The following is a 24,057-nucleotide window of genomic DNA, read 5'->3' on the forward strand; positions in this document are numbered from 1 at the left end:
GATTCGGAAGGCAAAATGCGAAGGAACCAAGTCTGTGCGTCGTTGCCCGATCAAGCGAACCTGTCCTGCACCTCCAGATTTCACCTCCATCGCTGCCTCGACCCAACGACTCTCGACAGACTTCACCACGAGAAGTGGCTTACTCGCTATCTTGCTATATTCACACTCGTCGATCAACAGCTGCAGTCACTCGCAAGCTATGCGTCATCAATGCCATGCGCATCTTGTCAGGGCGCCAACGCATGGAAGCGATTGCTGATTTGAGCGCAGAAGGATGATCCACACGTACCCATCGTGAGAATTCATGTTTGGGTGGCCGCACGCACATATAGGATGCATCTTCAGTTTGATGGTCCCATGTCGGACGCGGGTCGGAGATGCCATCATCTCCGACATCTCCTACGCGTCTCCCGCGCGCGCGTAAGAGCGAGATCCTTCCAACACCGCACTCGCCAGCAAATCTCTTCGAAAGACCGAATTGACCGTCTGAAATGTGGGTCACTGACTCCCGTCCCGCTGCTGCCTTCGCTGTTGTGGTAATGCGAATGTTGTGAGATATCTCGCCATTGGCTCGGCACGTCGGTCTGCGTCAAAGGCGAGGCCGAGCGCGAACAGGCGTGCAGGCCTACATGCAAACCTACCCCAATAATAGCTTGATCTCGAATATGCGGATCATACGGATTCCATGGTAAAGGAGCGAGGCGCCGCTACGCCTCTCCATGTCAACCTCAAGCATTCACTACTTAATCATGGCCTAGCCCAGCTTTCCTTTCATCAACTCCTTCACTCTCAACTTTTAGCCCTATCACTACCGCCTAATATCATGTCACAAACCACAAGCTCAGTGGCGTCTTTGCACGAGGAAAAGTCACGACTTCCCCAATCCGATGTCGAACAACCGCCAGCACCGGTCGACGAAAAGCAACTCGATACGACCGAGCCTACAGCGGTCGTGAGCCCATTCCATCCTAGTCAATTTCCTGATGGCGGAAGAGACGCCTATCTGTGTCTCCTCGGAGGCTTTTGCTGTCTCTTCTGCTCATTTGGATGGCTAAACTGCGTCGGAGTGTTCCAAAGTTACTACCAGCGGAATCAGCTCAGCGCGTACTCGCCGTCTACCGTCGCCTGGATCGCTTCCCTCGAGATCTTCGTCATGTTTGCGCCTGGACCTATCGTCGGTTTCCTCTACGACAACTACGGCCCCAAGTACATATTATTGTTCGGTACTTTGTTCCACGTGCTTGGTCTAATGATGACCAGCCTATGCACCGAGTACTGGCAATTTATCCTCGCCCAAGGAATCTGCAGCCCTCTAGGTCTGAACTGTATCTTTCAGGCAGGAACGAGCACCATTCCTACATGGTTTCTGAAGAAGAGAGGCCTGGCATACGGGGTCATGGCAGCTGGCAGTGGATTAGGCGGCATCATCTTTCCTATCATGGCAACACACCTCATCCCCGAAATCGGCTATGGCTGGACAATGAGAACATTTGGCTTCCTCATCCTCGGCATGATGACTATCGCTTTCCTCACTGTCAAATCTCGCCTACCGCCACAACCCAGAACGTTCGAGTTCAAGGTGTTTGTGGAGCCTTTTGGTGATATTCGCTTCGTCTTACTGACGATTGCGTCATTTTTGTTCTTCATGGGACTGTGTAAGTTACCCCCCTGTACGAGCTGCCGATAAGACGCGTACTAATCCCAGACTTAGTTATACCCATCAACTTTATCGAAGTTCAAGCGATGGCCGCTGGAATGTCAACTACCTTGGCTGGATATCTTCTAGCTATTCTCAACGCCGCTAGTATCTTCGGTCGCATCATTCCCGGTGCCCTCGCGGACAAGGTTGGCAAGTTCAATATGCAGTCACTCTGGTGCCTCGTAGCTGGCATTCTGGTCCTTGCCCTGGCTATCCCCGCATCAAGTAACGCGGCATTCATTACATTCGCCGGCCTCTACGGATTCGCTTCCGGTGCTTTCGTGTCACTGTTGCCTGCCCAGATCGCTTATATTTCCAAGGTCGAACAGATTGGGATCCGTGTTGGTGTTGTCTTCGCCTGCATCTCAATTGCGGGTTTGATCGGTAATCCAATTGCAGGAGCTATCGTCGTCCAAAACAATGGAAAGTACTGGGGGCTGAACGTCTTCTCTGGTGTCATGATGATGGCGGGAGCAAGCATGTATATACTGACGAGAATGTATATTGCAGGATGGAAGGTGCTTGCACTAGTTTAGTTGCATGCGTAATCAGAATCAAGCTTTGCCCACACTACGGGATGACGGATGTGCTTCATTACGAATGCGTAGTTATCTTGAAGAATATTCTAAGTAGAAATCTAGACGATCTTGAATATCGTTGCGTGTAAAGATTCAACAGCTTGTAAGCAGCGATGTACGATACAAGCTCTGTTGTGCCCTCGTGCCTTTTGAAACTCACTTCGTGTTCCACGTGTATGCGTGAGAAATCCTTAACTCCGAACTGAGTCCGTGGGTTGTGTGCACGGACCGTCGATTCATGATAGCACCCAGCAGTGTCGCAGCTTCCTACACTCTGTCACTACACATATCAACCATGTCGACGCGTCCAAGGTTCTGGGCAAACGTTAATCATCAGCCTACCCACACTGAAGCGTGGTCTGAGCGTCTAGTCTGAGGAAGCACGGACTGTTCGTTGTACGAAGGTTTGTACGATTCGCACATGGCCTCGTACATCAGCTTTCATGACCTTCCGCCGTTGTACGCACTGCACGCTACTCACTTTGATCTGTATTCGCTTAAAAACACCCGTCGACCTTGAGACTCGTTCCTTCGTACCTAGGTAGTCGTACAAACAAGTGCCACCAAACAAGCAAAAGACGAAGCCAAGGGTGTTGTACGACTGCATAGGCCTATCACATACAGATTACTGAGCAGCCTATCATGCCCAAGCAGCGCCAAACCTGTACGCGGTGCTCTCAGAGACGGCAGAAATGCGATCGAAAGGCCCCTTGCACAAGATGCGTGCAGAACAATGAAGGTCATCTTTGCACGACCAAATGGGTGAACGGATACAACCCAAATGTTCATCGCAAATATCCCCGGAAGCTTTCGGCAGCCGGTTCAAGCGACACATCTACATCTGGCCCGTCTCCCGATGCAAATGCTCAGGTCGCGCTACCCCCAATCCATCCACAAACGGCAGGGTCTCAATCGGGTCGGAACGAGCCGCATGAGGAAGCAGTCTGGCGAACCGGTTTACCCGACATGACGATTAGCGCTATATTGGAAGAGAAAGATGCAGACGCCAATCAAAGCCGTTTCGACAAAAGCTTCTCTTACGCCCGGTCGAAACAATCGCCACGAGATAGACCGAACGGGTCGACCTCTATTGCGAGCTGCTACTCGGCTGCAGCGAGGATAGTGGAGACACAGTACCTGCAGTCAATTCTGCCGCCGAGAGAAAAGTTAATGCTTATTGTGGAGTACTACGAACAGTACATGATGTACTGGCACGGCGGCATCTACCATGGGCCAAGCTTTCGAAAGAAGCTGCTTCAAGCGTATGGTCAGTCGTGTGAGCTTGCTCTTCAAGACCTTGACTGGACATGGGTAGCCCTCTTGTGTAAGTTTACCTCCATTTCGAATGATGCAGGCCTACCTTACTTGATATGCCATCAATGCGAAGGTTACGGTGACCAGACTCAATCTTCTCGGTCGATACTAAAGTTACTAATTCCAATCTTGTAGTCGCAATTCTTTCATCCAGTATCATTGGCTCTTCAGAAATAGCTTCGACGTCCTGGGGCTTCTCGGTTGACGACAAAGTCCAGCTGGCACGCGTATGGGGGGGAGCATCGATCTCATGCCTGAACCTTGGGAATTATACATCGCAATACAGTATTCACTCGGTACAGACAATTCATATCATGCACGCGTATGAACATCTAGCTGGCTCAAGTAATCAATGGATCGCTCTCCGTAGTGTGGGGGTAGTCATTGCGAAAGGGCTTGGCTTGCACAAGTAGGTGGCATAGATTCCTGAGATACGGACTCTCGTAACTGATCGAGCAGACTTGGGCCCCATCCAGACGACGATAGGATAAGTGAACTGGACTCAAGACAGAAAGAAGCATTTATCGAGCGTGAAATTGGCCGCAGGGTCTGGTATGGGACTGTATGTCAGGAGTGGTACGTCTACAGCGCGGTTCAGGCGATTGATGAACAATTCACTCATCTATTCTTTAGGCTGTGTTGTACTTCATCCGCCTCTTACACGTTGACACTCCAATGGCGGCATTTCACGAGCACAAGGCCACGCGAATTAGACGAAGAAACCATGACGCCTGTCGCCGACACAGAAATTCCAACAATCGTAGGTGTCGCCAAGTGGACCTTTGACTGCGCTGCGTTACTTCTCGACGTTCACAACGCTATGGTGGAACTCGAGGACAAAGACGACGCTATCAAATATGCCACAATCCTCAGATTTGATGGCGAAATGCGTACTTTGTGTACGGAGAAGCTGCCAAAATATCTTCTTCCTCGGGTTCCGCACGATCCCAGTTGGCCACAATGGGTCGTTTGGGCGAAGCGGCTGCACCACGCATCGACGCATCATAAGATCATTATGAGTGAGTATTCACCATCATAGGTTGTGCAAAGATCTATACTAATTCTGCCACGTATCATCAGTCCATCAAAACTTCTTGAGCAAGAGCTTCAAGGACGTCCGCTACACATACAGCCGGTGGGCTTGTATGAGCGCAGCGCAGAGTCTCATCAGCTTGTACACCACTCGAGATGCGCAAGAGCCGCAGTGGTGGGTTGAACAAGCTTTCATCATCACCGCAGGTATTTGCCTCATTCTGGAGCTCTTTCATCGTGCTGAAGCAGACGCGGAGGCACAAGAGTGCCATCTACATGTCACGCGAGCCATCAGGTGCTTGCAACTGTTTCACACGTCAAGTGTTGCAGTGCACGGCGTGCGTCTGCTCATGTCGCTTATGGCAGAGTATGAGAAGCTCAGAGATGGATCAAGCCAAAGGTCCACACTATCAGTGGACACAGCAACCACCCAAACCTGTCCCTATATTCCCGGCAATACGGCTGGTATTCCCATGCCGGACACTGACCGTGCGACTCAACAGCTGCCTCTAGATTCTGAGGTTCAACCAACATTCGCCGATCCGACCACGTGGAATTTCGATATCGACAGTCTGGGCTTCGAAGATCTGATGGACTATCTACCCTCAGAAGGCTTGTTGAACAATAATGTCCTCAATGCCAGCATGTTGTCTGGTACTGGATGGCCGATGTGGTAGCTCTTTCCCCATTCATTAACAATCGATCTCACCGATCGCGCTGGTTCCTTCCGTCACGACAAGCAAGTGGTCTGACACCGAGGTGGCTCCTCCCTTGTCGTATCTTTCCAAGCTCTGTTTAGTCTCCCCGAGTAGCCAATCTGACAACTGTATGCTCACGCATGATCGATTGCGTAGACACCACCTGATAAGGCAAGCTTATGACAGCTCATTACAAACACGCGCTAACAGGTGCAGTCACTCAGCGACGGCAGTATGTCTCAGGACCCTGAACTCGACAAGATGCTTGTGCTCGACGCACTGAGCAGCGGCCTCAACATATCCATGACAGAGCTCCTCAGCATCCTCGGTCGACAAGCCCCGATCTCAAACCTTCTTCTCGGACCCGTCATCAGACCACAGCAAATCCCCATGACGGCAGCATCTCATCCCGAACCGAGCACGCTTCTACAACAGAAGGCGCCGGCGGCGACGGGGGGACAGCACCTGTTGAAGGAGTTCCACATTGTATACTGGACCGCTTTGGGTCTCGTCACCCTCATCGCTATAGCGGCTATCTGGACGAAAGCTCACATGGCGGCGCAAAAGGGTCGGAAGTCGTTCGAGGCCAAGAAACCTATGTCAGACGTTGAGAAATGGCACATGCGGCGTCAGAAGGCCCGCGATGAGGCGTCCATGGCGCTGGGGCAGGTGGATGATCAAGCTCCGGGTACGTGAATGCGTGGCTAAAAACAGAAACGCGGAAATGGTTTCGCGATGCGGGAGGGCTCCACTGGGAGCTTCTGCGCTTCTTATTTTGTATTTGTATTTGTTCGTGGAGGATGGCAACCGCGTATGGCAGATTTTAGCGTATCAAGCGAGGCAAGAGAATCGAGTGCATGTATAATACCGGATCACTGAATACTCCCCTCTAATCACAACTGCTCATTGTCTCACAATCTTCGTTTCTGTTGCTGCCGCTTCATCAGAGTCGCGCATCCAGTCAAACCTCGGCAACTCGTTGTACCCCACACCCGTAGACGCGTCGATCTCCCGGCATGCATATGGTGCATGTACTACTCTCGTTGTTTACTGCAATGCTTCAACTTGTAATGTGTAAGGATACGTCGCCAAATTGGAATTGACGTTCCATGTGTTGATCTGCAACGATGAAGGCCATCCACATCGACAGATTCGTCTCTGTAAGCCACCTATCTAAGTATCTACATCATCTTCCCTAACCATGACAATCTACAGAACGTGACAGACCTCAAACCTTCCACCATCCCAAATCCATTCTCAAAATCGTCGCAAGATATTCACATCAAAATCACCCACGCAGCCGTAACACACGTCGACCTCCTCTACGCCCAAGGCCTGCACCAAAACAACCGTAGACACGTCCAACCGCCCTTCATCCTAGGCACAGAATACGCCGGCATAACAACCCATAGCCCCCCTTCCTCTTCTTTCCCGCCCGGCACCCGCGTCTTCGGCGGCGGCCTAGGCACCTACGCAGAGCAAATATGCGTCTCTGAGCCATCCATCCGCCGCGTCCCCTCACAATGGACCAACGCTGAAGCCTGCGCCGTTGGCGCAAGCGGTGCTGTAAGTTACGGCGCTTTGATCTCAGTTGCGCAACTCAAAGCCGGGGAAACTGTTCTCGTGCTTGGTGCGAGTGGCGGGTTGGGTGTCATGGCTGTGCAGATTGCCAAGGCGGTTGGGGCGAGGGTTGTTGCTGTTGTGGGGAGTGAGGAAAAGGCTGAGGTTGTGAAGAGTGTTGGGGCGGACGAGGTTGTTAATTATGGACAGGAGGGGTGGGAAGCGAGGGTTAAGGCGTTGGGGAATGGTGGGGAGGGGGTGGATGTCGTGTATGATGGGATTGGGGCTGTGGAGAGTGGGATTAGGTGTTTGAGATATCGGGGGAGGTTGGTCGTTGTGGGATTTGCGGCAAGAGGGGGAAAGATGGAGAACCTGAAGGTTAATAAGATTCTACTCAAGGGAGTTGCGGTGTTTGGTTATGTAAGTATGCCTTTCGTGGTCGTCCTGCACTTGGGATTTTGCGTGTTCGTTTCGTGTGCTGACTCACGATAGCGGTTTGGAGAAGATGGGAGAAGAGATCCGCAACGGACTCAAGATGTGTGGGACGGGTTCATGAAGTTGGTTGAGGATGGTAAGATTCGGCCTGTCATATACAAGGAGGATTACTGGGGGTTGGAGGCGGTTAGTAGAGCGCTGGAGGATGTGAGGGAGCGGAAAGCTTGGGGAAGGGCTGTGATAAGGGTATGCGAAGTAGAAGAGGATAAGACGGAGCAGAAGGCAAGGTTATGATATTGAGATATAGATCTTGCTACCCAAGATGTCGACTTGACGCGATCCTCTGTGGGCAGTAGGTCGCGATCTCCTATTTGATGGTGTGTCTCGTGATGGGCGTGTAAAGCATGTAAATTTGCAGCTTTCATCCAGAGACCATCGTAATTATACTGAATCTGTATTGCTTTAGAGGTGAACTCCACGCGTTGGTCATGCTTCACCCTGGAGGCGTGGCGTCGAGGCCATCAAAGGCGCACGGACCCTCGCGGCGCGCCGGCTTAGCGCGGTTTCTTTGGATGGGCCTTGTTCGACGTTCCCATGTTTAAAACATAACCCGTCAACTTCGACGCTCGCCGTCTGCTCTTACTTTCCTCCTTTTCCCTCTCCGACTGCGCGCCGCCCGTCCAAAACTAATCAGCGGATAGCATCACCCTCACGTCCGCTTGATTGCCGCGGTCACACCCCCGAGCTTCGCGACAGCTCTTAACAAGGACACGCTCCTCTATCACCACACGCATCGATAATCATGGCGTCCTACGGCAGCGACCCCGAAGAGGAAGAAGAAGACTTCAACCCCGCGCCTGAAATCGACGAGGATGACGTCGCGCCAACCACCAAGGCTTCGCGCAGGCCCGTAGACGAAGACGAAGAGGACGAAGTCGATGCGCCAAACAGGACAGGCAATGACGACGAGGATGAAGAGGGCGGCGGCATAGATCTCGACGATGACGATGACGAGGAAGATGACGAAGAAGATGAGGACGACGAGGATGTTGTCGTGGGTCTCATCATTCATTCGCGCTGTCTAAATACTGACTATCCTAGGCCCGACCTGCCAAGCGAAGAAAGAAGGCCAAGCGCAACATGTTCATTGATGTTGAAGCCGAAGTCGACGAGGATGAGGAAGAGGAGGAGGAGGGCGACGACGAGGGTGTTGATGAAGTCCACCCCGATGATCTCCTTGAGCCCACGGGCGCCGATCTCGACGACCGCCACCACCGCGAACTTGACATGCGCCGCGAAGTCAATGCACAAAAGGACGTTGAGGAGCTCGCCAAGGAGTTCGACGAGAAGTACAGGCGGCGTGAGATGCAGAGCACTCGCCGCGGTGGAGCCGGTGCCGTTCCCCTGGCCCTACCCACAGTCGACGATCCGTCTATCTGGGGTTGCAAGTGCCGTCCTGGAAAGGAGCGCGAGATCATAATGTCTATTCAGAAGCGTATCGACGAGAAGATGCGCACAGGTCAGCCAGTCCAGGTCTACTCGGCCTTTGAGCGAGGCCCTACTGGACCCCAGTCTGGTTTCCTCTACGTTGAGGCCGACTCGAAGCAGGCTGTGGTGGAGTTGATCGAGGGCATACAGAACGTCTTCATGGGCTCTGGTCAGTTCTCGATTCCTCCAAAAGAGCGTCCAGATCTGCTCCGTAAGAAGAAGCGTGCGCCGTTGGAGGTTGGCAAATTCGTGCGCATGCTGCGTCCCCCCACATACAAAGGCGATCTCGCAAAGGTCGTTGAGGTCTCGACTAACGGTCTTGACTGTGTCGTACAACTTGTGCCACGTCTAGACTACGGTCTGAACGAGGACATCAACTCCGCCGCCGACAACAAGCGCAAGCGCGGCTTCTTCGGTCGACAGGTCGAGCGTCCACCTGCGAAGCTTTTCAACGAAGCCGAAGCGAAGAAGCGACACATGAAGCATCTCAGCATGACAGGATCTGGCAACCAAAGGGCATACACATACAAGGGCGAGGATTACCAGAACGGCTTCCTGATCAAGGAAGTCAAGGTCAACTGGGTCAGCACTGAAAAGGTCAACCCCAAGATGGAGGAATTGCAGTTCTTCGCAATCCAAAACGCGGATGGTACCGAGACCATGGATCTTTTGGCTGTCCAGGCCGCGCAGAAGGCCGCAGACTCTGGCTCCGCCTTCGCTGCGGGAGACAACGTCGAGATTTACACCGGTGAACAGAAGGGTATCCGCGGTACAACTGTCACTGTCATAGGCGACATCCTGACGCTCCGTGTCAGCGAAGGTGATCTTCGCGGCAGAAGAATCGACGCACCCGTCAAGACGCTACGGAAATTGTTCCGCGACGGTGATCACGTCAAGGTCATCGGTGGCAGCAAGTATGTCGACGAAGTTGGTCTAGTCACTAGAATCAAGGATGATAAGATCACCTTGCTTTGCGACTCCACTCAGCAGGAAATCACAGTCTTTAGTAAAGACCTGAAGCGCGCTGCTGATTCGGCAAACGTCGGTGCTGACTCCAACTTTGATCTCTACGACTTTGTACAGATTGAGTAAGTTATCTCCTCCCGTTGACTTGACAACGAACTAACATTCTACAGTGCCTCAACCATCGGTTGCGTCGTTCGTGTCGATCGCGAAGTCCTACGAATTGTCGATCAACAAGGCGATGTCCGCACACTCCTCCATACACAGGTCTCGCAAATCGTGGGGAGGAACAAACATGCTGTAGCAACCGACCGCGACGGATCCGAAATCCGACACGAGGACGACGTCAAGGAGTATGGAGGCGAAGGCCGTCAAGGCAAGGTTCTATACATCCACAGAGGCACACTTTTCGTACGGAACCGCGAGCTCGTCGAGAACCAGGGTATCTTCGTGGTTCGAAGCAACAACGTTGTTACCATGGCAGCAAAGAGTGGTCGCGCTCAAGCACAGGGCCCAGATCTTAGTGGCATCAACCCTGCCCTGAATGCAGGCCCGAACGGCAACGCGACTGCTATGCCTCCACCCCGTGCCACTTTTGGCCGTGACAAGCTCATTGGCAAAACGGTTGTCATCCGAAAGGGTGCCTACAAGGGCCTGTTGGGTATTGTCAAGGATACCATGAACGACGAAGCCCGTATCGAGTTGCACACAAAGAACAAGCAAGTCTCGGTGAAGAAGGAGCTCCTGACTATCAAAGATCCCATCACTGGCGCCAGTGTCGAAATGGGAGGCAAGTTCCCCAACCGCTCACGTGGAGGCTTCTCTGGTGGTCAGACAAGCTACGGCGGTGCAGCTGGCGGACGTACACCCGGCTGGGGCAACTCTGGTGGTGGTGGCCGTACGCCTGGCTGGGGAGGCGGCGGTGGTGGTCGCACACCCGGTTGGGGAGGTGGTGCCGCTGCTGGAGGTCGAACGCCTGGTTGGGGTGGAGATGGCGGACGCACTGCGTATGGCGGAGGAGACGGATCACGGACTGCTTATGGAGGCGGCGATGGCTCCCGAACTGCATATGGCGGCGCAACTGCATACGGAGGCGCCACATCATATGGCGGAGCGACAGCCTACGGCGGCAATGATGGAAACCGTACCCAGTACGGTGGCTTCAACTCTGGCGGCCGCACACCTGGTTGGGGTGGATCATCCGGAAACACCGCTTCAAAGTCTGGTGGTCTCTCTGCTCCTACGCCTGGTGCTTACAACGCCCCAACACCTGGCGCTTACGCTGCTCCTACTCCAGGTGGCTACGGTGCTTACTCTGCGCCTACGCCTGGTGGCCCACCCATGGATGCTCCTACTCCAGGCAACTACGCTGCGCCTACACCTGGTGACACGTCGCGTGGCGGATATGGTATTGCGGCGCCCACACCTGGCGGTTGGGATGCTGCGACGCCGGCACCTAGTGGCGATCCTGGCTACGATTAGGAACGTAGACGGTAGTCTGCAGTGTAAGATAGGCAGCTGTAGTATGGGTTTGCGCGAGACTGCCCAGCGAGTGGGATCTGCGCATGGCAGAGCGCAGTGGGATCTTTTGGATTTGTTCATTGCATTGCTGGAGTTGGCAAAACAGGATAGCTTAAAGTCAGATTACAATTTTAACATCTTCTTCCTTGCATGCGTCGATACCGTCTTCTTGACTTCTCGTGCAATGAAACGCGCGTCCAATAATCTAGACTAGAATGTTTACATCTTATTAAAGGAAGAGACTGAACAACTGCATTACGGTCTAGATGAGTATTGAAATAAAAGTTAGTAAGATCATGATGCAACGCGACCTTCTAAGTTGTTAAGTTTAGATAGGTGTTCATTTTCCCCCGGGGTAGACTCTGTTTCACTTTTGCTGCAGGGTTCATCGCGGCCGTCCGTCATTCAGTCACTACAAGCTACATTCAACAAAGCAACATCAATGACATCTCTGATACTGTTTATACGGATATCGTTCGATCGATCAAAGAAAGTAGCTTAGCAAATGCGCAGGAATCGCGAAGAGGAAGAGCTGGCAGCAGATATTGTTACATTGCTGTAATAAGTCTTATCTGAATCATGATCTAGTAGACTAAAGGAAAAGGAAAGCTGGTATCACTCCACCACTCTCTGTGTAAATGCGAAATAATCAAAGAAGAAATGAAAATCTGAGTTGTCTACGACTCACCACAACACCACTCACTCCGCAACCATGCAACACGATCTTCTAATGAGAAAGGAAATTACATTTAGTACTTGCGTACACGCCTTTGAATAGGAGTACCGACAGTAACCTGGGCAACGAATTAGTACATGTGATCTGACAAAAGCATGGCAGGGAGGGAAGAGCATACCTTAGCATCAAGAAGGCCCAGATCAGCATTGATCTCAACGTTGGTGGCACGAGGCGTAGCGTTCTGAGCAGGAGGCATCGAAGTGTTACCAGCAGCAGCACCAATCTCCAAAATGTTCTGACCACCAAGGGTGTTCTGAATGAAACGGGAGTTGAACTTGACGATCTTCTTGATAGCGTTGAAGTCCTCAACAGAGACAGGAAGAGGGTCCTTGACAATGAGGAAAGTGACGCCCTCGGCGCAAGGAGGGGTGGTAAGCGAACCGCTGTACGTCTGGATATCAGAGGTCTTGAGCGTCTCAACAACGTCGGTGAAGTCGATGCCGGAAGAGATGGTGGTCTTGGTGCCCGGTGTGGCGATGTCGGCGAGCGAGGAGGACAGCGATTGGATCATGGATGCGGAGTCGCCCGAGGAGATCTCGAACATGAGCGCGATGACGGCGAGTTGGCTTTCGTCGTCGACGCCTTGGTGCACCATGTGGATCTCCAAGGGGAAGTATTCGTCGTTGATGTGGTGCTCCGAGGGGGTGTGCATGTGGAATTGGACGAGGCGGAAGTTGGTGCCCGCGTAGCTGGTTGTGCCGTTGACGACGACTTCGATGGTCGTTCCGAGGTTCTCGAAGATTACTTCCGCGTCGGGGATGTCGAGGACGGGGCGGCCTGAGGCGGCGGTGATGGTGGCATCTGGTGAGGGTATTAGTAGAAGATCTTTGGGCAATTGAGGGCTAGAGAGACGTACCAATGTTGATGGGAGACTGGTTCGTGCCGGACTTGCATGCTTCGTTCTCAGGAGCAAGCGAAGCCCAGTTGAAGGGTCCGTTCATGGGTCCATAACCAAAGGTGTTAACCTCAACGGTGTCTGCGCGCTTGAACTTGGAGAGGCCGTGAAGGCAGGTCGCGGATGCGGTCGACGCAAGGAGGAGTGCGGAGAAAAGCATGATGAGCGATGTACTGGACTGGACTGTAAAGAGTGAAGGGTGCTGTAAAAAGAACACTGAAGGAATGTGAAAGGCTGCTGCTGATGTTTCCAAAACACACTGCGGGACGGGTTGTTCTTAAGCAAAAAGACAAGATCGTGTATGCCTCAGTACAAGAGATTAGACAAGAGTACGCGCAAGATGCCTTGGTAGCGGATGCTGATGTCGACCGTGCAACACGAACGAATGTGGAGTATAAGAGCAAGACAGGATCAACCTAGTCGTATTACAAGAAAGGCAAGAGAAGGACAAGACCCGAATAAGCCCGAACACCTGGAGGCTGAGCCAAAGAGAAAGTAGGTACAAGGAGGAGTTCGGCGGCAAAAACGGACCGTATTAGAACGAACAAGATGGAAGAACGGAAAAGGCGGCTAGAATGTCAACTAGAAGGCTTGAGATGCAGAGCTAAGCACAAGATATACCTACAATCCATGAGCAATGCTGTACAAAAACGCTCCTCGCTCAAACTCATTCCGGCCGGTCGCATGTCTCTACCTTGCAACGAAAATCCTCCGCAAACTAGACGCGCAGGCCAAGAAGACCAAGTCATACGTCAAGAGACCTCCAGAACGCCGTTTCTTGGCCAGTGTATACAAGACATGCGAGGAAGGAGCGGGAAATTTCCATTACAGGTAGGTGCCAAGTCGAGTATGTGGTTAAGGAGTCGCCCAGAACGATATTGAGGGGCTAAACAGGGGTCAAGACTTGTGACATTTGCTTGGTATGCTGAGACGTTGACAGCCGTCCTGCCTGTCGGAAGCGAGCAAGGTCCATGTTGGACCCTATGCTGACGGGTAAGTTGGACGTGCTCTGAGATGACAGATAGCAAAGCCACGAGATCTGTGCCAAAAAGAAGGTTCATCGGTACAGTGCCGAATGATGCTGATGCACCGTTGTCCTAATTGCGCAAGAAACCCTGAAATAATTAGTCGACATAACCACCTACTCCAATCCTTCGTCCAAGAACTTTCTCCACATTCTCGTGCGCCAAGTCCAAGAATCGTGTGATTTCTCCAAAATAACCCCAAGCACTGCAAAGCAAGGCAGCCGAAAAGCCGTCGACCTGGCTTCGCCACATGATGGTACTGAGTAGCAAATTACCCCGAAGGAGCTGAAACGCTTGCAGAAAGCGCGCTTTCTGGACACGTCGCTTGGCGAAGCCCTCCAGGCATATTCGAGGCTCTGCTTTACGACGTGCGACAGGGATGCGCAGCCTGGTGTATTTTATCCATGGTTTCCAAGTGGCCGAACCAAGAGCGAAAGTCGTCGTCGATGCGATAGGTCGCACACCGCTGCTACTGTATCAGCTTGTGATCAAACCGATCAAGCGTTCGCCCACATGCTCCTTTGCACTCGCGAGATCAGTCCACTTGTGAAACTGTGGGGTCATCGTGAGTGCGTGGCTAACTCGAAATGAGGCAATGAAGAAAGGGAGGCGAGTCTCCAATGCGTTTCTCGTTGCGCCTCCAGGCCGAAAACCAACATCTAGATGCTGTCGTGAGGCATATCTTGAGGGGCTTGGCAGGCAAAGATACATATAGTACACGGCGTACGCGGACGCCAAGCCGTGATGATGGCGCGTATGGAGGTGATATTGCTTGATGGTGAACAGAATTGCTCGCCCATGGCATCGGATACGGATACGGCAGGTGGCCGGCCGCGGTAAGCTTGCGCGCCACGTGAGCCTAAGCAGTAGCCACAACCACCATCATCATTCCATCACAGTCATACCACTTCCCACTTCCCAAGTAACCGTCTTACTTTCCCGACTACCAAGATCACCACCATGTACACGTGCAAAGAGCAAAGATCGCCGCCGTTCACCCCACTCGACAATCGGCCGTTGACCCAAACGACGCGGTCCGACTCGCAACCTTGAAATCTCCGCATTCCAAGCACGCAAGCCTCCCCCTTCCCTGCCCTTAGCTGTAACGGCGAGCCGCGCGGAAACCCAGTGACCAGCCAACCCTATAGCGCTGCTGCTTGCAACACCACGCCCAGCATCACCATGCCGATCTTGGCACTATATTCAGATCTCGTCGACGAGGTACTGTACAAAATGACCTGACTATCGGTCTTATCGTCGGAACGTCGCGCTTTGTCGACTGCTTTCTCACAAGAACCCTGCCAAGTGATTCCACGTGGTCCGTCGCATTCGGGCTTATGCTTGCGAGGCGCCTTCTCCTCTCATGCGACGGTCTTGGTCGGTCTTGTTGTCGCATAGGCAGCGTCGTGGTGTCTTGTATACTTGTGTGCCCAGCTTTGGGTGGGCGGAGGCGGAGTATTATGTCGTACAGTCGCCAATGCTCCTGCTCATCCCGTGTCCCCCTCGGGCTGCATTCCCGCCCTTGGCGTGTCGGCCTTACTAATCTCTTATTGTGTTCCACGGCGTGGGCTTAGACGCTCTTTGTCTGGATCTTGTCTTCTTGTTTGCGCGCTCGTCTCGTGATGATCCGATTGCAATGACTTTGATGGGTCTGGATCTTGTGCTGACGAAGCTCATTGTTTGGATGGCTGTTGCTTCTCACGTGTACCAATCAAATACTCAGCATTACTGTAACCGGTGGCTTTTTCCTATCTCGAGGAGGTAAACTCACTAGGTCTCACATCGGTCTTGTTGTCCACGTGGGAGGGATGGTGACGAAGTGACCGGTGACATACCATCGGATCCAGATTCAGTGCTTAGCACCACAGGGTAAGCGGATCGGGATAGGATGCAATTGTAAAACGGTTGCTGCCAGTTTCTCGGAAGAATAGACTGACATCACATTGCATTGTATCTTGGAACCATCCATATAGTTGTACAAACATTATGATTAGATCTAGCGTTTTGTCTATCCTACCCAATATCATCCAACATGTCTAAAGCGCTCATAACTCGTATCCTCTTCTTGAGGTCCACGGTTGAAATATTCCACGCCACCATCCCTTTCGTCCGCACTGACAAGCGGCTGGCGGCTAGTCGTACCGTGCAGTACGGCGTCAGCATCAAACGGCGTCGCCGGAATGTCGACATCGATGCCAACTTCTTCGAAGCCTTCCTCAGGTCGCGGCGTCTTCTGGTATCCCTTAGCGTATGTTGTCCCCTGTTCTAGCTCCTCCTTATCTCCTAGTCTTGTTCGACTTGACGCCCTCGACCCTGACGGTGAGTCCCGGCGTCCATACGGACCCATTTCGGTGAGCGTTGTGAACGTAGATGGAGTGCCAGGCCTTGACATGTCTTCGGGTCGGCCGTATAGCTCCCCGTCACCTCCAAATTGCTCACGGAACTCCGCACGCTTCTTGAAGTTCTCAAAGTCGAGCTCTGACTCGGTGACCACTTCCATGTGCGGCATCTCCGTTCCACCAGTCGCATGCTTGCCTGGCTGGTGAGTGTCCATTTCGGTCATGAAGTAGTCGCCGAATCGATCATAGCCTGGTGTGGATGGCATGGCACGGTCGGTCGAACGGCGGTGAGGTGCATCGAAGATGTCACGATCAGCATTTGAACGGTGCCCGTATACCTCTTTCAGGAGGTGCTGAGACTTTGCGTGGACCATTGGCGTAAGCAGCTTCTTGTAGAGCGCAGGATGACCATAGCGGGACGAGACCTTGGTGCTCTTCTTGGATTTCGGGTGGTCCACGGAATGAGAGCCTTCGACATCGGAATAGGGGAGCGTTGAGTAATACAGCAGTTTGTCGTCGAAAGCTCGCCTGCAGTACCACTTGAAACCGAATAGTAAGAACGGCAATGGGATCATTGCGTAGAGCATGTTGCCAGTCCTCACTTGAACATTATCGAAATCGATCGACCCAACACCGTTTGCTCCAACAACCAACGCGATGACTGCGTTTGCGAAACAAACCGCGAAAAGCATGCGGTTGACCAGGAGCTTCCAAAATCTACCGCCCGATTCGGTCTTGGTGATGAAAACGTACTGAAGCAGATACTTCTTGAAGACGGAATCCATGGCAATGTAAAAGGCTGTCACCGGGAAGATGATAGGCTGTAGTGTGCCCATGCAGAGACCAACCGTCGATACGAAAAGGTAGTTGTTGTAGTAGTCGGCATACGGGAATGGTTGCGGTGCACTGAGTTCGATGAGCTCCCGCGGAGTTGGTGAGAAGAAGGTACGCTGAATCCAGGACCAAGCGAATATCCAAGCTTGCGAGAGATCGATAGCAGCACCGAGGTTGCGTTGCATTTGCCAGGTAAGCCAGAATGTAGACACATTACACAAGCCAGTCATAACCTTGGTGAACAGATGACCGTCCTGGATGGCCTCCCACACGCCTTGATCCTGGGCAGCAATGACCGCAGCCACGAACCGCCAGGCCGAACCGAATACGGAAAAGACAAGGAGGTTGTTGAACACAAAGAAGGAATAGAGGCGAGCAGTGACATGGCGTTCTCTGGATGTCTTCGATACATCTCCAGAGTGCGTGAACAGTCGTCGAAACTAGAATTGGGGATGTCATGTCAGCTTACTGGTCAAGTAAGGTTCGCGGGTATACTAACCACCACGGGTACTCCCATATACATTAGAGTTTGTACCAAAGGAGCCAAGATACCCTGCGCAATCGCCCAGCCAGTGGGATGAGCTTGGAGATTCGTCATGAACGCTGGCCAAACGAGTCCCAAGTGGGAGAAGTCTGACAGGAAAACCGAAGTCAAGATGTTGGGCACGACGAAGGCGATGGTGAACAAGACGACCCAAAGACCGTCCCAGAAGGCACGTATCCTGCGAGTTCTCCGTGTCATCGGAAGATTCTGCCAGAGCAGGTCGTGTGGTTTGGGCGCAAGGTAAACATCGCAGCCAGCTGGGCCCTTCTTCTTCGTCGCGTACGCAACTGCATGCGCATCCTCGATGTGTGCGTAGGATGCGAATCCATATGGCATAGGATTTCGCATATCGACACCCTCCCGCACTTCCTTGATCGTCGTCTCCAGCCTGGAGATTCGGTCCGTGAGGTAATCGATCGCATCTAGTTTGCCTTTGCCACGGACTGCCTGATCGTCTTTCATAGCCTTGCACGTCGGGCGCTTGGCGGGTAGCTTATTCGGGTTACTTAGGTACTCAGCCAAATGCTTCTCGAGCAAGCGGACAGCATCATCATGCGCCTCAATTAGCTTGGGCAAATCCTTGACATTGCGTCCAATAACTGTCCGGGGTATACTATCGATAGGCTTCGCCTGTTCGACAAGCTCGACAAGCCCAGCGTCGGTCCGCGATGATTCGGGAACGTGTGTTAGCTGTCTGATGTCAGCGTGATCCCTGGAATATATTAGTGATACTTACCAGTAGTGTTCGCGAATGCAAACTGGACTTGTATTCCTGAGTATTGAAATACGCGCGCCTGAGCTTCAGAATGGCCCTGTAGTTCCACCAAAGGAAGAAGCAAACAGTCCCCTGGATGATATACGCCACCACAACGTACGCCCAAAACTTCCTTCCAAAGATATACTGCGGAGTGAACTTCATCAGTGTCGGTATCTCCTTCCACTGCTTGTACAGCGGCGAACCCCCCACAACATTGACCGGTATCAGAATGCCACAACCAACAGCCGTCAACACAATGAAGATGTTCCGGAGCATTCGAAGAAACCGTAGGAACACGACCGCATCCAGACCAATAGTGTCCACCAACTCCTGCTCTTTCACATCCCTAACCGCAGACAACCAACTTAATGGCTTCTTGTCCAAAGGCTTCGGTCGGTGTTTCTCATCGGCATGTTTCGCTCGTGGCGCGTAGACTCGCGAGTTGCGGGGTCGAAGGAAGCAGAACACCACGACCAGCAGACCGGAAATAACGAAGGAATAGACAATAGCGGCGTAAATCGAGTTCTCTTGGATCTACGCAATAGTCAGTATGCGTATGCGCGACGGTAAACATATGGTATGTCGTCGATCTGTACTTACTTCACCTTGGAACGGATCCGCAATCAAGTCGAGAAACTTATCAGTCCCACTCTCGCCATTCTGTCGCCTCCAGACACCCATACTGGAACTTCCCTCCTCTTCAAACGAATGTAATCAGTAGAAGTCGCTGTAATGTTCGGTCCCAAGAACTCGAAAATGCAGCGAATGAGAAAAAAGGTCGTGGTGTGGTTGGACAAGAGAAAAGAAAAGTCACCCAGGGAATAATGTTCACATGAGAAAGCCTAATTAGATCCACGCAGAAAGGACCAGACCCTCCCAATAAAATCCGGACGCGTAACGATCCCCCAGATGCTCTTTGTTGGGAAGGCGCATCAGGGTGCTAGAACACTCTTTCTTCCGCTCGTCGCCGCCGAAACGACGTCATTCCCGCCGCTAACTTGTGGGCCTCAAACACTGTCTGTGGCCGTCAAAGAAACAGTCCGCGTCAGAAGCTTTGAAGCGTGCTGGCATCATCGTGCGAGCGTGCAATACGATCTGGGCTTCTGTCTAAAGCCGAAGCCTAAAAATAGTTGTTTCGTGGGGTCATGCTAGTTTGAATGGTCGAGACTTGGGACCGAAATTTTTTGGTGCACTATTACTGCATGTATCTTGTAGGGGACTTGGCAGGGTCCCCCAAAGTAGCATTAATTGAATGTGCGATAACGCCTATCGCATTGATGGGATCCAGATGATGATCAGCTCGAGTGCAGTGCTGTGATGGACTTTTGATGTGACCAAGTGGGACGAGATGAGTGGAGCGAAGCGGATCGTATCGCTACGTCATCGTTCCAGACCAATCTGTTCCAGCGCAAAGGCTACGCAGCAGGCGCATGTGCACGGGAAGTCACACTAAAAAGATGCTATAGAGGCAGTGCAAACCTGTCTAGTGTACAGGGTCTATCTTCACAGGTAAATGGAGTCGTGAGCGGATGCAAGACAAGGAGCATAGCTGTTGATCGCATGTCAAATGAGCAACACAACAATACGTGGACAGAACAGCATCGTATACGTTCAAACCCCGACCTAAGCTTGCTGCCCACTCAAGCCAACCCTACTCTTATCTCCATCCATCCATCCACGCGCACGCTAACCATCGCCAAACATGCTACACATGTCATCCCAAACAGTCTTCATCGCGAACGTCAGTAGACACGCGATTCGCGCTTCTACCAAACCCCCCATTCCCACCCTAGAAAGAAACGAATCTATGGATATCACGAACACCGAAAGAAAAAGAAGGAGAGGGTATGCAAAGTTGCGGGGGAAAAATGCAGAGGTGATGTTTTACTCTCATGCCTTCTCCTTTTTCTTCTCCTTCTCTTTCTTGTCGTGATGGTGGTGATGCTTATCGGCTTTGGCGTCCTTCTTAGCGGCGGCCTCGGCCATAAGTTGTTCAAAGGCCATGAAGTCGCCTTCTTCTTCGGGGTCGCGCTCGGCCTGCATCTGGTTAGCATACGTCTGTTTGATGTGACAGGTGGTGGATATGCCTTCTGGAACATCTCTCCGATGATCATCAGCGCATGTGCTCGCTCCACTCGCTTCTCCAGTTTGATCTTCTTATCGTTAAGGACAGTATCGCACACGTCCCGCAGTACGCTCTGAATTTCAAACTTGCTTCCCCTCCAGGCTGCGGCGAGAATCTTGCCAGTAACTCTCTTCTCGTATTCAGCCTTCTTCTCGTCTGTCCATGCCTCGCCACCTTGCTCCTCGAGCTTAGCCATCTCTTCCATGGTAAGCTGTGCGTCTATGGCGGCAGACATAGTGGACCAGGTGTCCTTGACGAGAGTTCCCTTATCCTTGATGCGTGAGAAAAAGCCAGAAATCCCGAGGAACTTTTGCGACTTGAGGAACGAGGAAGCCTTCATGATGTATGTGGCACCAATGGCGTGAAGGATTTCAAGACCAAATGACTCCATCTTGAGGTTCTCGATCTCAAGGTGAATCTTCTCCTTGAAGGCAGCGGTGACATCGGTCGCCTTGTCGGTTTCAGTCCACACTGAGATACGGTCGACGAGCTTCTTGGCGAGGTTCGACACACGTTCGTCGCGAATCTTTTTACGCTCCATCTCATATGCAGCGAGCTCTTCCCGCTGCTCCTTGGTAAGACCAGCCTTCTTTTTCTGCTTCTCCCGTAGCTCCTTCTCAGCATCGGTCATGCCTTGGGCTTCCATACGTGCGTCTTCCTCCGACTTGTCCATGATAGCTGCGCGGATTGGTATGCCTTGTGTTTTCGGGGTGCTCGTTCGGGATGGGGGCGACGCCGCCCTGGGCGCGGTAGACGACTCGGCGGCGCTCTCAGCGTATACTGGAGGTGCTTCGGCGTACACAGGTGGTGCATCTGCTGGCTGTGCTGCTGCGCGCTCTGCTGCCGCTTCAGCTTCCTTAGCCTGGGCGGCAGTACTCGGGGCAGCGGGCTCTGTGGTGCCAGCGGGCGGCGTAGTACCGGCTGCGGTAGCTGCTGGGTTCTTTTCGGCTTCAACCTTCTCGGCTTCTGCTTGGGCGGCTGCTTCTTCTTCCATCTCGCGTTGAGAGATTTCCATGGTCTTGGTCAGGTCCTTCATCAACGAGATCTCACCGATCCTGTACGTGTCAGCTCTCGATCTAGTATAGATATCGCTTCTGAGAGCCATGAGGTATGACCTACCAGTCCACGAAGGCCTCTCCACCAAAGATCATGGTGAAGAACTCCGATGGGTCCTCTGTTGTGTTGTCAGCGGCGTGTCCTACAACCGTTACTCCAAGTATTGTCCGTACCGAATCCACTACTAGGCATCGCGCCCTCCTTTCCATATTTGTCGTATGCTGCGCGCAGCTGGTCGTCGCTGAGTATTTGGTACGCCTCGCCAATCTGTATCGCCGTGAGCCCCGCAGTCCTCTTTTAAAGGCTCGCCAAACACTCTAGTCTGGTGATGAACGTACTTCTTGGAACTTTGCGTGCGCCGTCTCGTCGCCGGGGTTCTTGTCTACACCAAAATCAGTCCGCGGGCCTTGGAGGAGAGTCGTTGCGCAATGTACCGGGGTGAAGTTTAATAGCGAGCTTGCGGTACGCCTTCTTGATTTCGAGTTCCGTTGCGGTGGGCGGCACGCCTAAGGCGTCGTAGTATGCAGTCTCAACGACCATGGTTACGAATGTAGGTTACGAATGTGAGTGACCTTGGGTGAGTGGTGGGAGAGATCAAGAGCATATGCGTTGGTTGGGCGCGCGTCGGCGGGCTATACTTGCCCGCCGTGAAAATGCTGCACCGCCACAGCCGACGTCACCACGCTAAGACCATGCGAGCGCCTTGACAGGCAGTCACTTGTACGTGAGCATTGATTCTGCATTCGTCCTGTAGTAGATGGGGACATGATTATGCCTGCAAATAATTGCTTTTCAAATACATGTTCACTCTCATTCGTAGATATGCTAGATAAGAGAGCTAGTCTATACAAGCTCAGAACCCCACCCGTTCGAGGCAGACCCGCCATGGCCGTATGATTCATGTGGAGAACCCAGTGTCACCCTTCGCCGCCCATGCAGACGCCATGCTAGAAATCCAGTCCGTGTATCATGAACCGTTAAGTGAGATACTTTTAGACCAAACAGGGAATAAATCGAGAAAATGCAGCCCAGGGGTGGAGTGCGCCGTGTGTCCGAGGACGACGGAGGATGTTGCAAGCAGCAAGCATCGTGTGGCAGAGTTGGATGTGTGGTGGAACCTTTTAGACGCTGAACTTGGCCTTCGCACGAGTGCTGCCCGCGTTGGCAGCCTCGGTATGGCCAGAGAATTCGACAACGTCGTTCTCCTTCAGCTGGAGAGCCTGCTTGAACCGCTTTCCGATCTTCAGTAGAATCTCCTTACCCTTCTCCTGAGTCCTGGCCTTGCCTGCATCACCGGGGATGGCGCGGCCGACGGTGCGTGTCCACAGACCGATACGGTAGAAGCCTCGCCTCACGTTGACGACGACACCCATGACCTCGTTGTCGTCCTCATCCTCGAGGTTCTCGCCGATGGCAGCGAGCATGACATGGAGCCAGAGCGCATCGATGTTGACCGACTTCTTCTCCCTGAACTGGAAGGCCCATTTGCCGCCGTGCTTGTTCTGCGGGTCCTCCCACTCGGGCTTGATGCCCTTCTTGAAGAGGTGGTAGTCGGACTTGAGCGCGAGGTCGGATGTGGGGGTGATGTTGTTCTGCGCAGTGTTAGTCTTGCGGGTTGCGCTTGCTCTGCAGCCAACTTACGTAGATACCCCAAAACTCCTCGACCGAGTCAAACGAGATGACTTCCTTCAGCAGCTCGGCCCAGTTGTCGCCCTGCACCTGTTAGCATGAAACAAGCCATAGGCGAGGCGAGACATTGTCGTACCTTGCCGCTCGGGGGCTTGGTGAACCACAGCGTCCATGTGTTCATAAGCGGGTGCTTGACGTTGAAGTTCTCGGGATCATGGAAGACGGTGCGGATCTCGCCCTCGCCGCCGGAGTTGGTGGTGGAGGATTGTTCCTGGCCCTCGCCCGAGTTCTCAGTAGGCGAGATGGGGATCGTGTCCAGCGGCACCTGCTGGTTGGCGTGCGATGCTGATGCAACTTCGGCCATTGTGGAGGTTGTATTTTGGGATTGGAGGGGGATTATGTGGTAATGCGGCGGTAAAGAGGCTCCAAAGACGATGGTTGCGGGTCGTGTGGTAATTTAAGGCGATTGGTGGTGGGCGGGATGAGGTGAAGGTGGGGCTGTCGCAATCGCACCGGGCGATTATACGGGACGTGGCGCGGGCTTTTGCTGCCTGTCTTGCGGCGGGTGAGGGAAAGGTCGAGTGTGCGGTGGACGTTTGTGGCGGGCGTGTCTGTCGGGCAGAATATGCAGTGCAGTCGCAATTCGTGTGAACCCTTTAGGCTTGCTTGGCACGGACCTCGCGCTACACTCCCGGGGCAGTTTCAGAGATGACACAAGGAAGGCATAAGGAAGCAACAGGTTGATGTCATAGCAGAACTAACTTCAGCGCATGTCAACTAGCTGATCTTTCCAGTCATGCACATTGTACGAGAGGGAGACGAAATGAGA

At 52.8% G+C, this 24,057-nt stretch overlaps 8 protein-coding genes across 8 annotated transcripts; 4 read left to right on the plus strand and 4 right to left on the minus strand.

Moving 5' to 3' along the window:
• Positions 1-823: 823 nt before the first annotated feature.
• J4E84_003141 (uncharacterized protein) lies at positions 824-2,235 on the plus strand (the record flags this gene model as incomplete). Its single annotated transcript, XM_049385759.1, has 2 exons — positions 824-1,655; positions 1,712-2,235. 2 exons carry the CDS (start codon positions 824-826, stop codon positions 2,233-2,235), a joined length of 1,356 nt encoding a protein of 451 aa, XP_049246636.1.
• Positions 2,236-4,736: 2,501 nt separating this feature from the next.
• J4E84_003142 (uncharacterized protein) lies at positions 4,737-6,017 on the plus strand (the record flags this gene model as incomplete). The annotated part of the gene is made up of 2 exons (XM_049385760.1): positions 4,737-5,293; positions 5,546-6,017. 2 exons carry the CDS (start codon positions 4,737-4,739, stop codon positions 6,015-6,017), a joined length of 1,029 nt encoding a protein of 342 aa, XP_049246637.1.
• A 431-nt stretch (positions 6,018-6,448) lies between these two features.
• Positions 6,449-7,610, plus strand: J4E84_003143 (uncharacterized protein; the record flags this gene model as incomplete). The annotated part of the gene is made up of 3 exons (XM_049385761.1): positions 6,449-6,481; positions 6,537-6,887; positions 7,374-7,610. 3 exons carry the CDS (start codon positions 6,449-6,451, stop codon positions 7,608-7,610), a joined length of 621 nt encoding a protein of 206 aa, XP_049246638.1.
• Positions 7,611-8,118: 508 nt separating this feature from the next.
• Positions 8,119-11,249, plus strand: J4E84_003144 (uncharacterized protein; the record flags this gene model as incomplete). The annotated part of the gene is made up of 3 exons (XM_049385762.1): positions 8,119-8,370; positions 8,418-9,892; positions 9,941-11,249. 3 exons carry the CDS (start codon positions 8,119-8,121, stop codon positions 11,247-11,249), a joined length of 3,036 nt encoding a protein of 1,011 aa, XP_049246639.1.
• Positions 11,250-12,037: 788 nt separating this feature from the next.
• J4E84_003145 (uncharacterized protein) lies at positions 12,038-13,079 on the minus strand (the record flags this gene model as incomplete). Its single annotated transcript, XM_049385763.1, has 3 exons — positions 12,038-12,082; positions 12,143-12,825; positions 12,881-13,079. 3 exons carry the CDS (start codon positions 13,077-13,079, stop codon positions 12,038-12,040), a joined length of 927 nt encoding a protein of 308 aa, XP_049246640.1.
• Positions 13,080-15,967: 2,888 nt separating this feature from the next.
• Positions 15,968-19,099, minus strand: J4E84_003146 (uncharacterized protein; the record flags this gene model as incomplete). The annotated part of the gene is made up of 4 exons (XM_049385764.1): positions 15,968-17,557; positions 17,617-18,351; positions 18,398-18,952; positions 19,019-19,099. The coding sequence occupies 4 exons, from the start codon at positions 19,097-19,099 to the stop codon at positions 15,968-15,970; spliced, it is 2,961 nt and encodes a 986-aa protein (XP_049246641.1).
• Positions 19,100-20,308: 1,209 nt separating this feature from the next.
• Positions 20,309-22,139, minus strand: J4E84_003147 (uncharacterized protein; the record flags this gene model as incomplete). Its single annotated transcript, XM_049385765.1, has 6 exons — positions 20,309-20,455; positions 20,506-21,598; positions 21,663-21,717; positions 21,773-21,866; positions 21,938-21,981; positions 22,034-22,139. The coding sequence occupies 6 exons, from the start codon at positions 22,137-22,139 to the stop codon at positions 20,309-20,311; spliced, it is 1,539 nt and encodes a 512-aa protein (XP_049246642.1).
• A 581-nt stretch (positions 22,140-22,720) lies between these two features.
• Positions 22,721-23,592, minus strand: J4E84_003148 (uncharacterized protein; the record flags this gene model as incomplete). The annotated part of the gene is made up of 3 exons (XM_049385766.1): positions 22,721-23,191; positions 23,241-23,312; positions 23,365-23,592. 3 exons carry the CDS (start codon positions 23,590-23,592, stop codon positions 22,721-22,723), a joined length of 771 nt encoding a protein of 256 aa, XP_049246643.1.
• Positions 23,593-24,057: the final 465 nt, after the last annotated feature.

Source organism: Alternaria hordeiaustralica, assembly GCF_023758085.1.
Source record: "Alternaria hordeiaustralica strain BMP 2776 chromosome Unknown scaffold_4, whole genome shotgun sequence".
Taxonomy (NCBI): Eukaryota; Fungi; Ascomycota; class Dothideomycetes; order Pleosporales; family Pleosporaceae; genus Alternaria; species Alternaria hordeiaustralica.